This window comes from Chaetodon auriga, chromosome 21 (assembly GCF_051107435.1).
Source record: "Chaetodon auriga isolate fChaAug3 chromosome 21, fChaAug3.hap1, whole genome shotgun sequence".
NCBI lineage: Eukaryota > Metazoa > Chordata > Actinopteri > Chaetodontiformes > Chaetodontidae > Chaetodon > Chaetodon auriga.
The window spans coordinates 2,830,181-2,850,075 of NC_135094.1; the positions used below are offsets into that span (position 1 = coordinate 2,830,181).

Consider the following 19,895-nt stretch of genomic DNA (forward strand, 5'->3'; position numbering starts at 1 on the left):
TCTCTCTCGTCTTCTCCTTCTATCCTTTCCATTTTTTCCTCTCTCGTAACACCCCAGGATGTCATTACCCCCACAGATGTTTCGCTCCGGTCCTCTTGCGACGAGTCAACACAAAAACTCTGCAGCTCCGGAGGTAGAATTCTGAATTTACTACCTATAACAAAGCACACATGTAATTTCCACCTCAAGACCTAGTCAGACAAACGGGGGCCCACTTTTTTTTTCTTCCCCCTCTCCCTTTCTCTCTGTTATTCCCTAATTGGCATGGCATTCATGGCTGGAGCGCAACAGTTATTTCCATCCACTTGTTTTTCTTTCAACACATCACCTTTGCTGGCACTGGTTCCCAAACAACAGGGCTCTTGCAGAGGATGGAATCCAGCTTCATTGCACACAGACGCCCAGAGGAAACAATAGATGCTAATTTGCTAATGACATTACTGTGGAGGTTATTAAAGCATCAGCAGAGAGGCAGGAAGCGTCTTCTTCAGGGGGAGCTGCTCGATTGCTCCCAACCTGGACTCCGATGACTGCGATGTCCTCGGGGACAGCGCCGTCGCATGGTGCCTCTTTTGAGGAGCAATCACCGTAATGATGATCTCACCAGTTGCCCGTGGCCTAATATGTTGGCTTTTATTAACACCATCACCCAAGCATACGCACTCAGACACCAAACGTGACAAAGGTTGCTGTGACAACCGAGATGGTCACCATGGCACTGGGACGGCGGCTTCGGGTAGTTTGGCATCGCAGCCTTCTTCCTACCTCCCTCACTTCTGGGTGCGGTGCCAAAAAGGGTTTTAGAGCAGCTTGCTTTTAACTGCCTCAGGCGGCGCTGGCATAAACGCTCTGAATCTTTCAGCCCTTTTCTCCCCATTTTAATAATGTTAACAGTGCTGCTATGTATTCAGAATTGAATGGTTTTGCAAAAAACTGCCAGTAAATCAGGTTTAACTGTAATCATGATAATCATGACTTGGTCTGATATTATTATGGTCTCCTGGTACACCAGCAGAGTGTGCTAGGCCTGCATGCTCGTACGGGTGAAGGGATGGCTGGTAGCTCCCTCCCTGCTAAGGCCACCTCACTGGCATGCAGTAACTCCTGCCTGTGCTCGATGGATCCGAGCCTCTCTCTGCGTAAACACACATCGTTCATTTGTGTCCCTTTTTTTTAAAAGAACAGTTTGGTGAACCGCAAACATACGCTCCACTTCTCTTTTCGCTCAGCCACTCTTTACCCCCTCGACATCCCAGTGTCCCTCTCTGTTGATATCTGTTTGTGTGCCGGCTTTGTCTTGTGGCGAGTGCAGGCAGTCTGTCCAGTGTTTGAAAGAGAGAGTGTGTCTTCTCCGCTGCGTCCTTGGTTTGGTAATAACTCGGGAGGATGAATGTATGCACGCATTCACACGCCAGCTTCCATTCACTTTTCTGCCCACACTGGCAGGAACTGTAAAAGTTGCGCTCTTCACCTCAGCCATGACTCGCGCGATAGACTTCACCAAAGAGTCGACATTAGTTTCCCATATTAGAAGATCACCTTGACCATTCACTGAAAAAAAAAAGCCTCCGTTTTGGACTTAGGGCTGCTTTTATGTTGGTATTGATCAGTGACGCTATCTCTTATTGATTTCTCTGCTGCACTACTACGTTTGATGGATTGATTGGCAGCCTGTAGCTAGAGACCAATTTGTCAAGGTGCATTGGACCTTGTCAGAGTGGAGCACCATCATGGAGTGTGTGTGTGGGTGTGGGTATAGCGGTGTTGCCTATTCACGGTTGGCTGGTGAGTGTGTGCACTGAGCCCGTGTCTCATCTCCCCGGTGGGTTATAGCGGCGCTGATTGAAGCCCACCTTAAAACGCAGATCATAGGCGGACTCACCAAGTTGCCTTTCATTTTGCTTTTAATTTCAGCTCTCATTACGGGTAGGCCGTTGACATTCAAATAAACATGTTTGCATATGTTTTTCTGTTTCTTTTTTTTTCCTGTTTGCTGCACAAGAGCTCCATCCTCCAAATGGCTGTGATTCAGCTGCTGCACATGATGATTTGTGCCCCCAGTAATTATACCTTCCTCGTGCTGGGAGAGAGAGAGTAGGGAGGAAAAAAACCTGTTGTTATTCTTAAATCCCCACTCGATGCTGGCTTAATCATTGTCTGCCTTGTCTTTGCAATGGCTGTAATTGAAACATTAGCTGTTCGGGTCTATATACAGCATGTGGGCGGATCGCGTGCGCCCTGTGGACGGATTTTAATCATAAGCCTCGATCACAAGCCGATGCTACTTGTGTGTACTTCACTTGCTCTCCTTTTTGTTTTGCTTTTTGGTGCCGTCTTGTTCTTTATCCTCATTTTCTGCATGCCTGTATCCATTTGACTCCCGCGCTTTAGATACATCGCTTTCATGCGTATTTTACGGCAATTTGGGCGCCCGCAGATTCGCTACGTCAAAGTGATCCATTAGCCGGCGATATTGACTTCCCTTTAAGCGATGCCGTCCTCCACAGCCGAGAACCCGTGTTGTATTCACAAGCAGGCTCCATGTTGACTTGATACCTGCTATGTACTTAGTGCTTCTCAACTCCAGTCCCAGGCTAAGAGACAAGCAACCAAAAGGAAGCATTTGCTCAAACGTATTGACCGCGTTCATGAATTTTTCATTGGCTGCTCAAGGCGATGGGTTGCCAGCTGGGTGGGTTGAGAAGACGAGGCACCTTTTCGATGCTGCTGACCGCACACACAACCCCCCCTGTAGGCTAACGCCGCATTTTAAAGGTTTATCTCCTTGAACCTTTTAAACACCTGAGTGATACTGTACTTTAGAGGCCCTCGCCACATCTCTATCACCGCTATGACTCACCCAACATTAGACCCCAGGCCAAAAACTGCTTCTGACTGGCGTTGTCCTTGGCAACAACTTGAGCCACAGCTTATACTCCCTCTCTCTCCCTGTGCCGTCTGTTTCTGAGCCTCTGTCTCTCTACCATTCGATCTTGTCTGGTTACTTCAGAGCGGGGCTGAGGAAACATGTTGATCTTGCACATATTTCTCTCCACGGGGTGGGGAGGCACAAGGAGGCCAGCACTGTCAATGTGTGTCTCCAGAGAAAACACACCTCTCAAAGCCAAATCCCACCAACCCTCCAGCCCTCGCCTTCCGCTCAAATCCACATCCTCACCCCCCACCTCACTCCCTGGTGGGTGGTCGATATACAGACCTCTTGGTCTGAAAATGAGATGCTGACCCATTTGCTGTTATTTCACCACCCCCTGTTGGGGCTGCTGATGGCACCTGAAAGCACTTGGCGTTAGGAATGACTGTCCCCGGCATCATTACAGTCTCCTTTTTTTTTTTCAGCCACTGCAGAATCATAAATAATTAAACTTCATTAAGTGTTAAATTGATTCTTAATGTCGAGAAACACAGCTGCTGTCTGTGATATCGGTGAAGAGTGGGTTGTCTGTTGCCGCCAATAAAGTCACATGACCTTTCTGGCAGACTTGTCGATATTTTTATCAATCAAAACGTGTAATGTGAAACGGGTCGCTCGCAGCAAGGAGCCCACACAGAAATATGACCTCAATCTTCAGCTCCATGACGCATTTTAGCATCTTTCAGCTCGTCGTTTTGGTTTTATGACGGCAGCTTTGTTTCAATCCGCTCCCGGCGCTCTCTTTAACCCTTTACCAGGCGTGAAAAATACAAAAAACTGGCAAAGTTAGCAACTAGCTAGTGAGCACAGTGGAGTGTTTAGCTGCAGGACGACTCCCCTTTGAGCTGACAGAAAGCACAACAGAGCTAATATCGAGCATTTACTCCTCCGTGCTTCGGAAACATGACTCCAAATAAATGCTAAGCTGCTCCATATCTGCTTAATGTTTCGCTGAATGGGCAATTGTTTCCTAACAGCCTACAACTATAAGGTGATAATATGTCGATATGTGTTCGCAGCTTGTTCCAGGAGTGGCCAAAAACATCACTGGATGCCGCTTCAATAAACACTTTTTACCAGGATGAGCTCGGTGAAGGGGGGCTGTGCTGCTCATTAACCACATTCATCATTCCCACAGCATTTTGTCCTGAACATTTCACAGCTGCTGGCTGTCGAGGACGGCAGCCTGTTATCCTACACATCTACACAAATCAGTTGTATAGATGTGTAGGATGATAAAGCAGTCGACAGAAATCTGCAGCTCGCATTCCAGCAGCTTAGCTCGTGGGCTCCGGTTAGCCTGTGGCTAAGCTTTCCAGGGTTCGTCTTTACACTGCGTGTCCAGGCTAAAATTAGCCCTGAGTGTCAGTGTAAAGGTTTCCTGTCCGTCAGAACAGCCCATAAAACTATTCAGTTCTACAATTACATCACAGAAACTGCGCAAGGCTGATGAAATTCAACAAAAGAAATGATTAAATGCTTAGAAATGCTTCTTGTAATGCTCGGGTTTTTTTGTTCCGAAGCTGGGACCTTAATTTTGTGACATTGGTGAAGAATTATATCCTTTATCTTTTCATGTTATGCAATATGCATTGAATTTATATGTGTATGTGCTGTGTATTTGATGTATTTTTGTGTTTTTCCACATTTTTTCAGGCATTTTCTCATTTATTGTGTGTATTTGTTCTGCTAACGTATTGTTGGAATGATTTTGTTTGTTTCTGAGCACTGATGACCCTCACGCTGTAAACTCGTTCTTCTGACTCCTCGCCTCCCCCCTCCCCTCTCCCCCCTCTCCTCTCCCGTCTTTGCAGAACCTACGGGAGGTCTGGCTCAACTACCCACCGCACCCCCTGCAGGTTGGTTGAGATACGTTTTATTATTGATGTTTATTTTGGCTGTGTGCCTCTCATTAAAACTCACCTCACCCCCCAAGACACAAAAGCGCTCTCCCATCTTTGAAGTTTTCCAGCCTGAATGTATGTATTTTCGTGTGTGTGTGTGTGTGTGTGTGTGTGTGTGTGTGTTGCTAACACAGGTGGGCAAGCTGTTAGTTATTTAGCCTGAGGCTGACTGAGTTCTTTATAGCTGTCACAAGGCCCCCAGCAGCCTTCCACTAGTCTCCATTGTTCTGCTCCTGTGTCTCGCTGATCTCCATTTTGGTCGAGACCCTAATCCGCTTTTTCATTTGCTCAGACTCTCTCCCTCCTTGCCATTGCTCCTTTCTCTCCTCTTTCTCCGCCGCACCATTCTCCCCTTCTCCTCCGTCGTGCTTTTTCGCTCCCTCTCTCTGTGTCTTTGCTCTCTCCCTCTCTGTTCCGCCGTTCTTTGCTTTGCATGATCTGCCCAGAAACATTGAACATGTCAACAGTGTTTGTTTGAAATTAGGATTTGGAAGAAGAGATCAAAGATGCCATAACAGGATTACAGTCCCGAATCACATGGGGCCTCCAGGGACCGTCAGGCATCCTTCTCTCTGATGTGTTTGTGTGGAGAAAGTGTTTCTTTGTGTGTATGCCGAGACTCGTCTTTAAGCAGTTTATTCATTTCATCTCCCTGCGTGTGCACGAGTGCTGCTGCGCCCTCATATGTACATTTTTGCATATCCATGTTTTGCCCCAAATCACACTGTTTCTGCTCGTGTGTGCGTGCATGTGTGTGCAACCCCGTTTCCAAAAAAAAGACGGAAAAAAGACGGTGATAACATGCTCGTCCTTTTTGACATACACTCATTTGACAATATATTTAACGTCTTAGCTCATCAGCTTCACTGAGTTTTCTAAATATCTGCTTGTTGTGAATCTGATGCAGCAACACGTTTCAAACAAGTCGGGACCGGAGCAACTAAAAACACCTGTTTGGATCATTCCACAGGTAAACAGGCTCATTGGTAACATGTGAGAGTATCATGACTGGGTGTGAAAGGCGGGGCTCAGTCGATCATGTTACTCATGTGCAATACAAGCCATCCTCCTCAAGGCAATGTACTTCTTTCACTCCTTTTGTATATAATGTGCATATATATACTTTTTTATTCTCTTCTTTTTATTCCTGCTGTCTGTAACAACTAAATTTCGCCGGCGTGGCGTCAGTAAAGTTTATCTCATCTTCAGAAGAGAGGATGGAGCTCACAGAGTTCACCACCTTGTGAACACATGATTGGATAAAGGATGTGACTGCATGAGCTCAGGATCACTTCCACTTCCTTTCTAAATGCTTGAATCAGTTTTTTTTTTTTACACGGTTTTCAATCTTTTTTGGAATCTGGGTTGTGAAAATGTGCACATTTGTACGTTTGTGTGTTGTTTCCTCGTCTTCGCGTCCTCACCCCTGGAGTTTTCCCTCCCTGAACGCTGAGGGTCCACAGAGACGTTGAAGTGGAGCCTGTCAGTGCTCAGAATAAACCCGCTGCATCCAGCAGTCTGTGTTCCCGGTGAGCACAGCGGAGGCCTCCAGCGGCGAGCGCCGCGGTCAGGGTGGAGCCCCGGGGTCGGCCCTGCAACCGCTCTGTGGTGCGAGGGGAACCTCCACAGTGAGCTGCATCAGTAGTCATTAGCCGCTTCAGAGATGTTGCCTCATTACCACACACTGCGCGTGGTTGAGCCTTCCTCTGGGTGGTCCCCTGCCAGTGGGGGTAACGCCTGTTAAATTGTGCCAACCTTTTGGTAGCTTGATAGCATCCTGACCTTTTGCATTTAGGTGATATCTGAGCAGCTTCACACAACGACAAACATCTCCCCCTTCGTTATTTATTTATGTATTTATTCTATAATTGATGGAGGCCCCCAGGAGTTTAGGCTACGACATGAAGCCCAAAACTGTTGGGAAGAGGTAACAAGGTGTCACCCCCAATCCGCCGGCCCACCAAGACGAGAACGACGAGACCGAGGTGAGCGAGGAGCTGCCTTAATGAGATTTGAGTGGATGGCGATGGCAGCTCGCCACGGCGCGGGTAATTATGCGTACACCCGTCTTTGGCATACATGCATACATTAGCCCTGCCACCGACGTGCCCCGCAGAGCGCGGTGGAACACTTCGAGGCACGTCTTTATGTCTTTCGTGTTCGCTCGATCCGCACCAACGCATCATCACCCCTAGCGCTCCAGAATAATTCAGCAGAACGTCATTTACGTCGAGTCTGGATTTCAGGACTTTTCCTTTGGTTTATCGGGGAGATACATGAGTGTCAGGCTTTTTTTTGGGCCTCGGAAGACCTCGGCTCTGATTCTGTTTCTGCCTGGACTGAGCTGAAAGTGATGCTTTGAAGCCATTTCAAAAGTGTTTTTTTTTTTTTTTTCTTTCATAACTGCTGTTGATTTTTTTCTGCTCCCCTCACTTCGTTTGAAGCCTCGCTGCTGGCCATTCCCCCTGAAGGATCGCTACCGCCTATGAGTGCTGAACTCGTCAGATGCCGTTAGTTGTGATGCATGACATTTAAACGCCTTTCGTTAATTAACAGAGGGAAAAAAGGCTGCAATGAAATGTTTCTTAGGACATTTTGGAAGATGGAACCATGACATTACTGGCGGCACTCTAATTAAAATAGTGAGTTTAAAAATACATCTCTGCGCTGCGCATTGGCTTGACATGGGAGACTCTGAAAGCTGTTTACTTGTCATTTCTCCACGAAACACAAAGATGCTGGGAAATAAAGAAAGTTTCCATCTTTCTCTGGAGATCCGTGGATATAGCTTTTTTTGGGGGAGGTTACTTTTTTTAGCGTACGGCTAAATGGAGCGAGCTAAAACGGCCAGTTGAGCGTGCTTTAGGTCCCTTTGAACGTCCACATGAAATTATGAGCCTCAATATTTTCTTTTCGTTGGAAAAGATGTCTTGGTCAGGCTTACAGTTGTACCACGCAGAGACCAATTAGACGTTTCTAGCAGCCTAATTAATGCACCCATAAGGATATCTCTTGATTCAACAAACATGCATCACATATTTTCTTAGCGTATCACTTCTCTTTCTAATGGCCACAGATGTGAGCAAACACTGCAGTTAAGGCTAGCGGCTTGTTTTTCTGAACCCGTCCACCTCTGAACTCACCAAGCCCTGAAGCTAATGTTAAGAGCACAATCTGCAGCGATTTTCTCAACCGGAAACTATTCTTTCAGGACTCATCAGAGTCCGAAGGCCGGCAGTCTCTGATACAGCCCGCTTCAGTACAGCCGAGGCAACTTCCAGCACGACTGCCGCACCAGAGATATTAATTGACCATTCGAAGCACCAGATTCAGCGAGAAGGGGCTGTTTGACTTAAAACTTAATGACGATGAGGTTCCATCTGCTGCAGATCATCTGAGTTTGTTTTGAGGCAGAGTAAAAACACACACTCCAAACAGGCCCTCCAGCAGCGCGTACTGTAGAAGTTCATTCCATTAAAGGAATTCATCTGACGCTCTTAATGCGAGACGACTTCATTGAGCGTGTCGGGAGGGGTTTTTTCTGCGTCTGATTGGAGGATCCTCGAAGCGGTCACGCTGGTCGTCGCAGGCTCGTATTTCCCGCTTTGAGACATGAGATTCTGCCTTTTGTTCTGTCGCAGATGAACACATTTAACATGCAGAAATATGCTCTGTACACACACAGAAACAGCACGTTCAGCAAAGTATGGGACAAGCAAAAACATCCTGAAATTAGATATAATGAAAGTACTAAAGACGGGCGAGACTTGAGACAGATTACACAAAAACAAATTGCTTCCCCAAAGACGGCTGTGCTGTAATACAGATTTAAATGTGCTGTGCATTTTTAGCATTCCACGCTATCGCTAATACATCGAATACAAAACCATCTACACCACGTGGCCAAAAGTACGTGGACACCTGGACACCGTCATGTGACAGTTGGACGTCCGAGGAGCATTAATGGAACCTGGTTGCAATGATTTGCTCTCGTTGACCCTAAAGCACAGAAGTGACTTGGCCACAGTTGATCAGCTGATCCAGTTCATCCCACAGATGTTGGATGGGGTTGAGGATCAGGGCTCTGGAGGCCGGTTATGGACCGGGCTTTGTGCACACGGCACTGTGATGTTGAAACAGACTGTTTGGCAAACTGTTGAAAATGTAATTGTGTGCTGAAGCCTTTAGATTTCCCTCCACTGGAGTCAAAAACTATAACCCAAACAAGGAAAAATAGCCTCAACAGAAGTATTTAGACACTGGTCTCAAAAAGAGCAAATCCTAAACACCTCTGGAACCGCTAGACCCCCTTGCAAGCCCTCATTTCTGCCACCTTACGTGCTGTTTTTCCTCCCCAACCAGGTCCAGGAGCCGCAGACGGACAGGCAGCTGATCGAGACGTCCCCAGTCCTCCAGAAACTGACCGTCTTCGAGGACTCCATCGGGGTTCTGTTCACACATGTGCGCCTTCTGGCCAGAGCGTTCACCTTGAGGACTGTGGGCTTCAACCACCTCACCCTGTAAGTGCGCTCAGGGTTTGTTTGTTGATAATGCACTTACAGCCAATTAAAATGCAAAGTGAGGCGCTGGTCGGCCAGATGTAATTTGCGAGGATGCTGCAGAAGTAGCCAGACTTTGTCTGCTGTTCCCCTCAGAGGTGATGAGGCATGATGCATCATAATATATGATATGATCCGAGATGCTGGGAGTCTCATCGTACGCAGAGCATTTTAAATTGTTGTATCTGCTGTGAATGCGGCGGCGTCCTCCTCCCACATCATCATTATGTTTATCCCCTGCAGCTTCTACACTTTCTGACAGTCTGAGTCTGCTTCTCTACCCGTGACGTCATGTTCAAAGTGCCTCAGTGAGGATCTTTCACTGCTTTTTTGTGTCTCGGCGCCTAATCCGGCGGGATCTGCAGTCTGCCTGTACCCGTAAGGCCATAACCCACTGCCTCATGGGAAATGTGGTTTTGATTCACTGAGTCATCCGAGGCTGAGATTTAAAATTGATCTTTTTCATTCGTCGCAGCCACATCTCTTATCTGACAGATTATTTTCTCCCGCCGTCACGCTTCAGTCCACCTTGTAAATTCCCAGATTCTCACTGAAATTATTATTTTTTATCCGGATTTAATTTAGAGCACCTACAGCGCACACACACGGCGCTGCAGCGCGATCGGTTTGAAGGGATGTGCGTTTGTTTTTCGGGTTGCCTTTTCTCCTGTTAATTGCGGCGTTTCACAGCGATGCTGTGAGGTGATTCGAGCGCTGACAGCAGAGATGTTTTTTCTCTCAGCTTCCGCAGTGATACTTCTCCAATAGCCAGTAAAGTTACAAACTTGAGCAGAGCAGACTTAGAGTTGACGGCGGACGCGTCACTGTCGTGCGCCGACGCTGTAACCTTGCCTGTTCGTTGATGGGATGCGAGTGTGAGAAGATTGCTATTTCCACGTGAAAATGTACAAACTAATGAGACTGTTCACTCCAATTTGAGGTGTTTCTGAGTATGAGAGGGCCATTTGCAATGGAAGCTTAACTCACTTCTGAGCTTTACAACGTAACACAATAGTGAGTTTGACAGCTAAAGCAAATTAGCCTTGGCAGCACACCTCTGATATCTTATTGGCAGGCTGCACTCTGTAATTGCTTGCTTAGGTTTGCCACAAGGACATGTCTCTGTGTGTGTGCGCGTCATGTACACACATTCGCACATACAGTACACAGCTGTGTATCTTCTAATCCATCACTTAAATGTCAAAGCTCTCCCCGCTCATGGTCAGTGAAGTCGATTAGAGGTCCAGAGGTTTGTCTCCCGCTGAGCTTTACTTTGAGGACTTTCCAGCTCAAGGTTGATGCCAATGTTATTCTGCAACTTGGTGGCATCGCATGCAATAGCTTAATTCAGTGTATGCAAGGTGGACGTTCAACCTAAAATACAAAAAAAATCCACATATATATTTATAAATTCACATATTTTCAAGGCAATTTATGTTCATTAGCTCATTAGTGGCTAAAGGCAGGTTGACCTAAATAGAGCCGACAGACTTGAAAGCTGGAGCTGAGCGATGGCCGCCCATGAGGACCAAAGGTGATACCAAAGTAGGTCACATTGCTGTGATGGATAGAAGAACGAGGTCATAAAACGCAAAGGAAGGTCAGACAGCGAGGTAGACGGCAGCTGAGGAGACAGGACCCAGGTCGGTCTTTGGCCCGCCGCTTTATGCAGAAATGGAGGACAGGCCGACCTCGAAGAAGACAGCACAAGAAGAAAGTGTGGGAGTTGACCCCGTTGAGAGGCGGCAGAGACCGGAGGCTACCATCAGACAGCAGAGATGGAGAGCCGGGGCCCCCAGGCGCCGGCCTTCCTATCTCCTCTCGCAGCGGAAGAGCCGGCTGTTGCAAGAATTTCACTGGCAGTGAAAAAGAATCCGTCTCTCTTCAAGCTCGCCGTTTGTTCAATGAAAGAACGCCTCGCCGTGCAGCTTCGAGGGGAGTCGTCCGAAACATTTACACCCGCAGTCGGATTTTACCAAACACGTTCGGGCCGCGCAGAATTGAAGGTAATTTAGTCAGTTGGCCTCGTTGCTGCTTCATCCATCGCAGTCATTTAGCGGTTTCAGGTGGAAAGTGAAGCTTAATGATGATGATTCTTTGAATGAATTGTCATGGCGTGAGGTGATTTCAGTCACTTATTTAAGGAATTTTCTAAAAATAAGTTTCAGTGTTTCGACAAGGACAGAATAGTGCCGACTGAAATAAGACTAAAACAATGGGAATGATTCAATTTGCGTGTTAAGCCGAGGCCCCTCGTCTGTAAAGATTTCATATCACTCTCACAGCATCTTTAAAGTCATGGCGGTGTTTTTACTCTGCAGCGAAAACGCCTCATTCATTTCCTGAGACCCTGAGAGTTCATTACACTCAAGTGCCATTCTGGGTTTCCACTGATCTCTTAAAATGTATCCTCATCGCATACGTTGGCGACAGATCTTTCTTTTATTGTCGCCGGATGTTTGAGCCGCAGCTCCGCTCGTCCCCCTGCAGCTCTTGGCGGGAAGCGGCGGCAGATTATTGCGTTTGAACCTTACACGAGCGTGCACATGTGAAACAAGAGCATTATTTCCAGGAAAAGCAGGAGGAAAAGTGGCCTTAAAAATTGTGTGCTCCGCTCTTGCGGAGCGGCCAGCCTGTCGCCGCCTCTTCAGAGGGGCTGTTAAAGGTATTTTAGATCAAAGTCAAAGGCGAATAAAGACCTCGGCGCCACACTTTACTTCAATTTCCCCCACCTTACTGGAGCATTGTGCCCCTGCCGCTGAAGTGAATAAGGGACGGCTCTTTGTGACGCTTCACACGGCGATATCTCTGCTTTCTCCCCCTCCGTCTCTCCTCTTTTCTCCTCACTGTCACTCCTCTGTTCCCTTTCTCGCTCCACCTCCTATTGGACAAGAAGTAAGCTCACGCTACACCTGCTCGATCTGTCTCTGCCCACAGAATGCTCCCCGGCATCCTGAGGTGCAGGACGAACGGGGAGTTTTCTCAGCCTCCCACTGGCCTCCATTTCCCTCACGCACACACACACACACACACACACACACACACACACACACACACACACACACACACACACACACACACACACACACACACACACACACACGCCCCTCCTGGCGTCCCGGCCTCCACTCTTCGCGCTCTCTCGTGTGTTGCGGCAGAGCCTTTTCATTAAGAAGCGCTGTGATTATTTTTAATGTGGGAGTGTGTGTCGGTCCCTCCTAATGAAGCTCAGATCTGGACCTTAAAGACAGACTGAGATGAAAAAGTTCTTTCTTCTGCCGCGTTAACTGCTCTTTAGCTTTATATATCAAACTCCTTTCCCTTCGTTTCCTCCTAATAAACATTGAGATATTCAGATGGGAGCTGGGCGACCAGCCAGGCCTTCCCCGTCATAAAAAACTACACTTGACTGCTGCTTAAAGGAGCCGTCGATAAATCGATCGGTCGGTCAAAGATGATGTCGCTAATTGTTTGTCATTTATTTAGCAAACTTTACCTGCTGCTTTCTGGAACGTGAAGCTTTATTCCAGGCTTTATGTTGGGTTTTGGACCGCGTTGTGGTGGACTGTTGCCTGATATGTCAGAAACCAAATGATTAATGGGAGAAATGAATCAATAAGGAATGTGTTGAGCGTCCGTTGGCGGGAAGTCGCTGCACTCGTCCAAAAGTGCTGTTTTTGTTCTTTAAATGACTAGAATTGATCAATTTCTCCTTCCTCTTCTGCTTTCTTAAACAACAACGTGGGTGCAGAGATGTGACGATAGAGGCAAGAGGCCCTCCGTCAGGGGAAGGGTGGCGGCGGCGGCAGACATGTTGATTGATTTTATGATCAAATGAAGGAACCTTTCGCTCGTTTCAAGCCACGTTGTCCCTAATTATCTTAGATATTGTAACCTACTTCAGATGTTTTATTGCCGGTTTGGAGCAACTTAATGCTGGAAGTGAAGTCTGGAGCTGTTTGATCTGCACCATCACGTCCATCTGCTCACACATTAACCCTCAAACACTGTTCATGTTCATATGGTTCAGGTTTATTTTGACCCGTCGTAACAAGTGTCTGTGCCGAATGTCGAAGCCCAGATCTGTTTATCTTATCTGGCATTAACGAGTGGGCGATTAATCCTTAATTAGTGCTCATTTTGAGTAACACAGCCCCCTTTTTATTCAGTTTTTCCTGTTTTTGAGGGCTGACTTGGTGTTTTTCTCTGTTTTACATCAGAAGAAGCTGATTACCTTTGGATGCAGACCAATAGATATTGTGATGGGATCTGTTTACACTAAATATTCGACAGAAAAGACGATGATGAGCAGAATAAGTGAGCCCTGCAGCCCCGTAGAAACTCAGATCTTTTTGGCTCAGACCGTCCGCGGCCCATAAAAGAACGTCAGTCGTAAACTTTGACCTTTCCCTCTCTTTGATGTCAGCTCTGTCCTCTTCTTTACCTCTGCGTCTTCCTCTCTCATCGTCAGCCTCAGCCCTCCTGCAAACAGCTCGTATCTATAGATGGATATGTGCTCTGCTGCCGTTCACTTACCCCCCCCACCCGACGCTTCCTGCCTGCCTGCCTGGCACAGCACCAGCCCACATCTGCAATGCTAATCTATAATTCTGTTTAATTAATGACCTGCCTTTCACTGATGGGGAGAAAGGCAGGAAGCTGATGTACAGTATCACAGCGGCGCCGGTAGATTTTTCTAGAAAGAGTTGGAAGCTTGGAAGTTGTTCTGTTAACCCGGGCTCGCAGGCTCGCTGCTTTCATGGGCGTAGGGCTTTGACTGACTCCGGCAGGTGTAGCAGAGGTTTTTTAAGCATGCATTTTTCTGTTTTTTTTCCATTTGAATTGCAATCAAAGCCGGCGTTTTTCTTCACAAGGGCTGGTACTTCAGGCAGCCTCCGAGTTGTCACGCAGGCTGTCGGTGCAGCTGCTCCCAGAGGCCACCCATGAAATGTACATCAGCCGACTTCACCGTTTCTGATAAGAGACTAAAAGCCTGGTAGATTTGTGGAGAGAGCGTGATGCCTTTCATGCCTGCTGATGTAACCTGATGTGAAACCCTCCCCCATTTCATTCCCCCCATCTCCTTTTGTCACCTTTGTTTTTTGGGTTCTCACTCATCCTGTTGTCCTGTCTGTCCATCCGTCCCCGCTCCCTCTCGTCCAGGGGCCACAACCAGAGGATGGAATTCCTGGGAGACTCCATCATGCAGCTGGTGGCCACGGAGTACCTCTTCATCCACTTCCCCGACCACCACGAAGGACATTTAACAGTAAGATCAAATCACGTGTCATCACAGGCTCGTCTCGCGCCGGCGGGCTCGAGCTGTTCACAGAGGCGTCGTTTCACCTGCGTGTTGTCTTTATTCCGTCTTTGTGCCGCTGCTGTCTGAAGCCGCTCGCTGCTTCTTAAACAAGTTTACCTGAAATGGAGTTACAGATGTGCTTTTGTGTGTGAGAGGCTTTTTTTTCCCCCCTTCCCTCCTTTGGTCTTCCCCTCCTCTCTCACTTCCTTCCTCCCCCATCAATCTTTGAATCTCCGGGTGCCAGCCAGGTATTCAACCCCTTCCTCTTTGCTTGTTTCCATGAAACAGCTCGTTGTAACGCTCTTCCACTGCTCGCCCCACACTGTGCCTGGATGTTTACTGTACTCCTTGTGATGGGTATTGTCATGAGACAGGATTGTTCAGTGGTTTTCTATAACACGTCTTTGTCTGCCGAAGCTGTCAGGCGTCTAAAAAATAAAGTTGCCTGTGTGCGCAAACTTGTAACACAGGTACAAAGCAAATGATCGGGCTTTGAACGTGCGAGTCCGTTTTCTGACGGCGTCAGATGGCATTACAACTCCCTCTGTTCAATCGAGCATCAGCGCCTCCCTTCAGAGGGCTGACTCCTCCAGGCCGGAGGGAACGAACCGGACTACAGCTGCATCTCAAACCTGTGCAGTCAGATATTTATTCGTGGATATTCCTTATAGATGGAAACCGTGACGTCACTTGTTTAAAAGCTTCCAGCGAGCTTTTCGTTGAGAGACTGAAAGCTCCGGCGCTGCCTATGCCCAAGAGTGGAGATGGGGTACATCTGAAATGGATTTCAAATCGGGAGAAAAAGTGCTCATTCAACCAGTGTGTGTGTGCGTGTGTGTGCCGTTAAGGAGGGCACATCACAGCAAGACAGATTCAGACAGTCATACTGCGTTCTGTTTGCTCTTTTCCGCATCTTGCAGCTATATTTAACATGTTTTTGTTTTTCCTTTTAGAGACGTAAATGCACCTTACCCAGTCTAACATGTTGTTATTCGCTAAGCTCCGAGTCACAATGTAATATTTAACAGAGCAACGTGCAATCTCCCTGAAACATTTACTCTGCATTACCATTGCTGTCTTTGATGAATTATTCCACGCGGGCTTTATTTTGATGCTTTCGTGTGCTCCTGTGTGCTTCCGCGTCCGTGTGTGCGCTTTGTGTGTCCATACGTTCCCGCCTGCGGTACCTTTCTGACAGCTGCTCTTTCGGTGTGTCCGCAGCTGCTGCGCAGTTCGCTGGTGAACAACCGGACGCAGGCCAAAGTGGCGGAGGAGCTGGGCATGCAGGAGTTCGCCATCACCAACGACAAAACCAAGCGGCCGGTCGCGCTGCGGACCAAGACTCTGGCCGACTTGTTGGAGTGTAGGTTCACAGCTCGTTGTTTCATTCAGGTAGAAAACAAAAAGGAAAGTCTGCGCAGACCTCTTCAGACCCCGGCTAACCCTTTTTCTTGTATGTGTCTCCAGAATGTGCAGTTTAAGATGGCAGCATGGAGTGCAATTATTGATTTCTTTTGTTCCCTTTGTGTTAGGTGTCAAACACAGTCACTGCTCTGCTGAAGACACTGGAAGACGCTCCCCGTGTGCTTAGCATGACTGCAGCAGTTACTGATGATTTCGTCTTTCTCTTTATCCACCAGCTACAGACGAAAATCCCCCAATTACTAGTTTTTTTTTTAACAGAATAAGACATCCAGAGTATGCTGGAAGAGCAGCGGTCGTCTGCGTAGTCAGGTGGTTGTTTTATCCACTCTCTTAACTAAAGCATCAAGAAACTGAAAACTCAAGCCTTCTCCCTCCACACCGAGAGTTAGCTTCTATATATGGAACAGTTCTAAGCTAAAAAATCGAAAATTGATAGCATTGAAGGCAGGAATTGGTGCGCACTGGGGTAGTCGCAGTGAGCAGAACTTAACGCTCTTATTTTATTCATGCTGGTTTCAGACTGTTAGCTGAACTGCATGTGGCCTTCGCTGTACTGCAGGCAATTTCCCGCACAATGGTATAAATGTAGAATGTAGAATATAGGACGCAGTGCTGTTCGGGTTGTAGTAATGTGATTTAAATGTAATGCAACCTCGTTTCCGGAAACCCTAAGACTCTTGACTTTGTGATAATTCCTGAACAGCTGCAGCTTGCGCGGCACTGCATGAGCTGGAATAACCAGGCTAGCCGGCTAGCATGCTACAACTGATGGAGAACAACTGGTGCAAAGCCAAAATAACCTGTTCTGATATGAATGCATGAAGTCTCCTGCTATAACTACATGCTGGATTTCTTTTATTAATGCATCTATATAGGTATAAAAATCAAACGCGTTCGGCGAGAGACAAAAGGATGGTTGATTTTATTTAAGAGTGCAAAGAGCAAGGGTGTGTGGGACCCCTGGCAGTTCACATTAGGCCAACAGGGGGAGCTAGCAGCGACAGGGGCTGGTGTACAAAGGACAAAGGGAAGAGACCATTCCAGGCAGAGAAAGTGGAGAAAACAAAGGAAGAAAGAAGCACTCATGCGTCCCAAGTCAGCATCCAGCAGACAGAGCTCCATACGCGAGTTTCATGTCATTTGCCTTTCAAATTATCCTTCAAGGTTCGGGCCAGAGCAGAGTTGATGACACAGGAAGGGGATGAGGGTCAGCGCTGGAAATGAGTGCAGCGCTTCCGCATATGAACAGCCGTGCCCTGCAGCTACAACAGGCCCGCGCCGGCCTCTGAAATATTACCTATTATTCCTCCCTCGTGTCCCAGCGTCTTAGTCACGGAGATGAGTAAATGCTCTGGCAGCTAATAGAAGAGGAAAACAAAGGGACAGCCGCGAGATGAAGATGACACCCAGCACCTACTGCTTACATTTCAATTCTTTTCCAGTTGGCTTAGACCGGCAGTTACTCTCAATTCAGCCTGACATACAGTTTTATCTTGTATATTATATGGATGTTTCTCTGAACCCTGCGTGGCCCCTGCTTTACCAGTCTCCCATTCGATGGAAAAAGGCAGGGAACTACATAAGCATCTCTTCCAATTGTTTACATTAACATCACGCCGCAGCCGAGGCCCTTGGTTAATTCATTGTCTTCATAATGGCTCTTTCTTTTTCCGTCTGCAGCTTTCATCGCAGCTCTGTACATCGACAAAGATCTGGAGTATGTGCACACCTTCATGAACGTCTGCTTCTTCCCCCGACTCAAGGTGAGGCCCTATTCATAGCCGTCCAGCACTCACGCCTGATCAATGAGCCGCTTAGCCGGCCACCTCAGAGGAAAGAACAAGGGAGGTGATGAGAGAGCTAATGGCTGGGCTCTAATGGCGCTAGCATTGACGCGGGGCCTGAAGAGGTGCTCGGCTGCTGAATGCCTCGCGCCGTGGCGGCTTGATCGTTACTTTAGCCGTCTTTAACGGGAATAGCAAAAGTGTTGTTGGTGTTTTTTTCCTTTGGCCCAAGAAGTGCTCGTGTTAATGGCGTCCACTTCTGGGGCGTTCCAAGAGTTGGATAAATGGAATAAGACTCCCGTGGTCAGATGTGAGTGAGGAAGGACAGGCGTTTTGTGCTCAAGCACCACTGGATTGTCCAAATTTAGACAGAAGAGGCCCTGCGACACAAACTGTCACATACCCGGTCGTACCTCGGCGTGCGTGCGCACAAGCGTGCACGCCCACGCGCACATGTGCGGGCACCCACACAGCGTGGACCTCTCCTTGTGAAGATGCTGCAGTGGTCTGATATGCCATGCTAATTGCTGTCTTGGTGCGCCTCTCCAGGGAGAATCCCCAGCTCTGGAGGAGCTGAGCTTTGCGTCATGGTCGCTGCGAGAGAGCACCTCATTTCCACTTCCAAGAGAAAAGTTGTGAAACAGCCAGCACGTCTCCTTACATAGCCTTCTGGAAACCACAGCGTTGCACACTGTGCTGTTTCATCCAATTTGGATGGAAATAGAGAGGCAAAACCAGGGACATGAATGCTCCTTTGCGTACGCTCGCTCCTTTTCTTATGAAAAGAGCGTAGCTACTGTATATGCTACACTCTTTTCAAAACAGCCTAATTTCTCTGCTTTAGGCTAAAGGGGTGTAGATGCCCCCCCAGAGAGAAGAAAAGTGGGAAGGAGAAAAAGGAAAGCAAAGCGCCAAAGCAAGAACAGCAGAGATGGAGGGTTTGGGGGGGCAGTAAAGCGAGAGAGTTGGAGAGCGCGAGAAGCAGAAGCACTCTTTGTAGAAAATTAATAGGAGCAGACAGTTCTGGATTCAAAGTCTGCCTTTTTATGACAAGGCTGCTTCCCTGTTAATGGAAGGGCTTTTAGAAGTCCCCCTTGGATAAGAGAAATGTATCAGGGCTGCACACCTGGGAGACTCCCAGACGCTCTTTATATCTGGCCGGGGATTGGCTTTTGTCTTAAGTAGCCTGTGATTTGTACTCACCGTGAAGACAGAGATGGAGAGCCGGTCCGGGAGAGAGCAAATAAGCGAGTGCAGAAAGAGGGGGTAAATGCTGGAGAGGGTCATGGCGGGAATGAGGTAAAAGCATGAGCGACGGGGGGAGGGAGTTTGCAACTGCGGCTGATTTTTATTTCAGACGTTTCTTTGAAAGAAGTCCAGGTTTGATGACATGTGTGTTTCGTTCGCTTGGTGTGTTGCAGGAGTTCATTCTGAACCAGGACTGGAACGACCCCAAGTCCCAGCTGCAGCAGTGCTGTTTGACCCTGAGAACAGAGGGCAAGGAGCCCGACATCCCGCTGTACAAGTAAGACTCCAGAAGGCAGGACGCAGCTCTCTGTGAGGTGAAACAAGAGTTTTATCTGACGGCGACTCGCCTCGCTAAAACCCACCATGAACGAGGCTTTTTTAAAGAAAACACTTTCTCGTTGGTTAACAGAATCTGCAGAAAAAAGTGGCCCTTCATCGACACCGCCCTTCATTTCAGCCGTTTATCCCTGACTTTCAGCTGTTTCAACTCGGTATCCTTCTGCTACTTTATGAACCTGAAGCGTTCATCAGTTACTTTTCATTATCCCCCCATTTATCCAGTCCTCTCACGTGTTCATCACTTTAGACTATTTATTTGAACTGTCTATACGTCACCTTAAGCTAACTTAACTGTTTATCCACCCCCGCCTACTGTCTGTTTCCAAACTCCTTATTTTTAGCCGTCTGTTGCAGCCGCGTTAAGCTAGCTGTTTCAACCTCTCTGCTCACAGACTCTCAGCA

At 47.6% G+C, this 19,895-nt stretch overlaps 1 protein-coding gene across 1 annotated transcript in view; it reads left to right on the forward strand.

Moving 5' to 3' along the window:
* The window catches only part of drosha (drosha ribonuclease III), an 80,027-nt gene that overhangs the window by 49,547 nt on the left and 10,585 nt on the right, over nucleotides 1–19,895 (forward strand). The window contains exons 24-29 of the mRNA XM_076761508.1: nucleotides 4,747–4,791; nucleotides 9,199–9,356; nucleotides 14,559–14,664; nucleotides 15,919–16,060; nucleotides 17,803–17,885; nucleotides 19,328–19,431. Coding sequence (XP_076617623.1) covers nucleotides 4,747–4,791; nucleotides 9,199–9,356; nucleotides 14,559–14,664; nucleotides 15,919–16,060; nucleotides 17,803–17,885; nucleotides 19,328–19,431 — 638 coding nt within the window. The remainder of the gene's footprint in view (nucleotides 1–4,746; nucleotides 4,792–9,198; nucleotides 9,357–14,558; nucleotides 14,665–15,918; nucleotides 16,061–17,802; nucleotides 17,886–19,327; nucleotides 19,432–19,895) is intronic.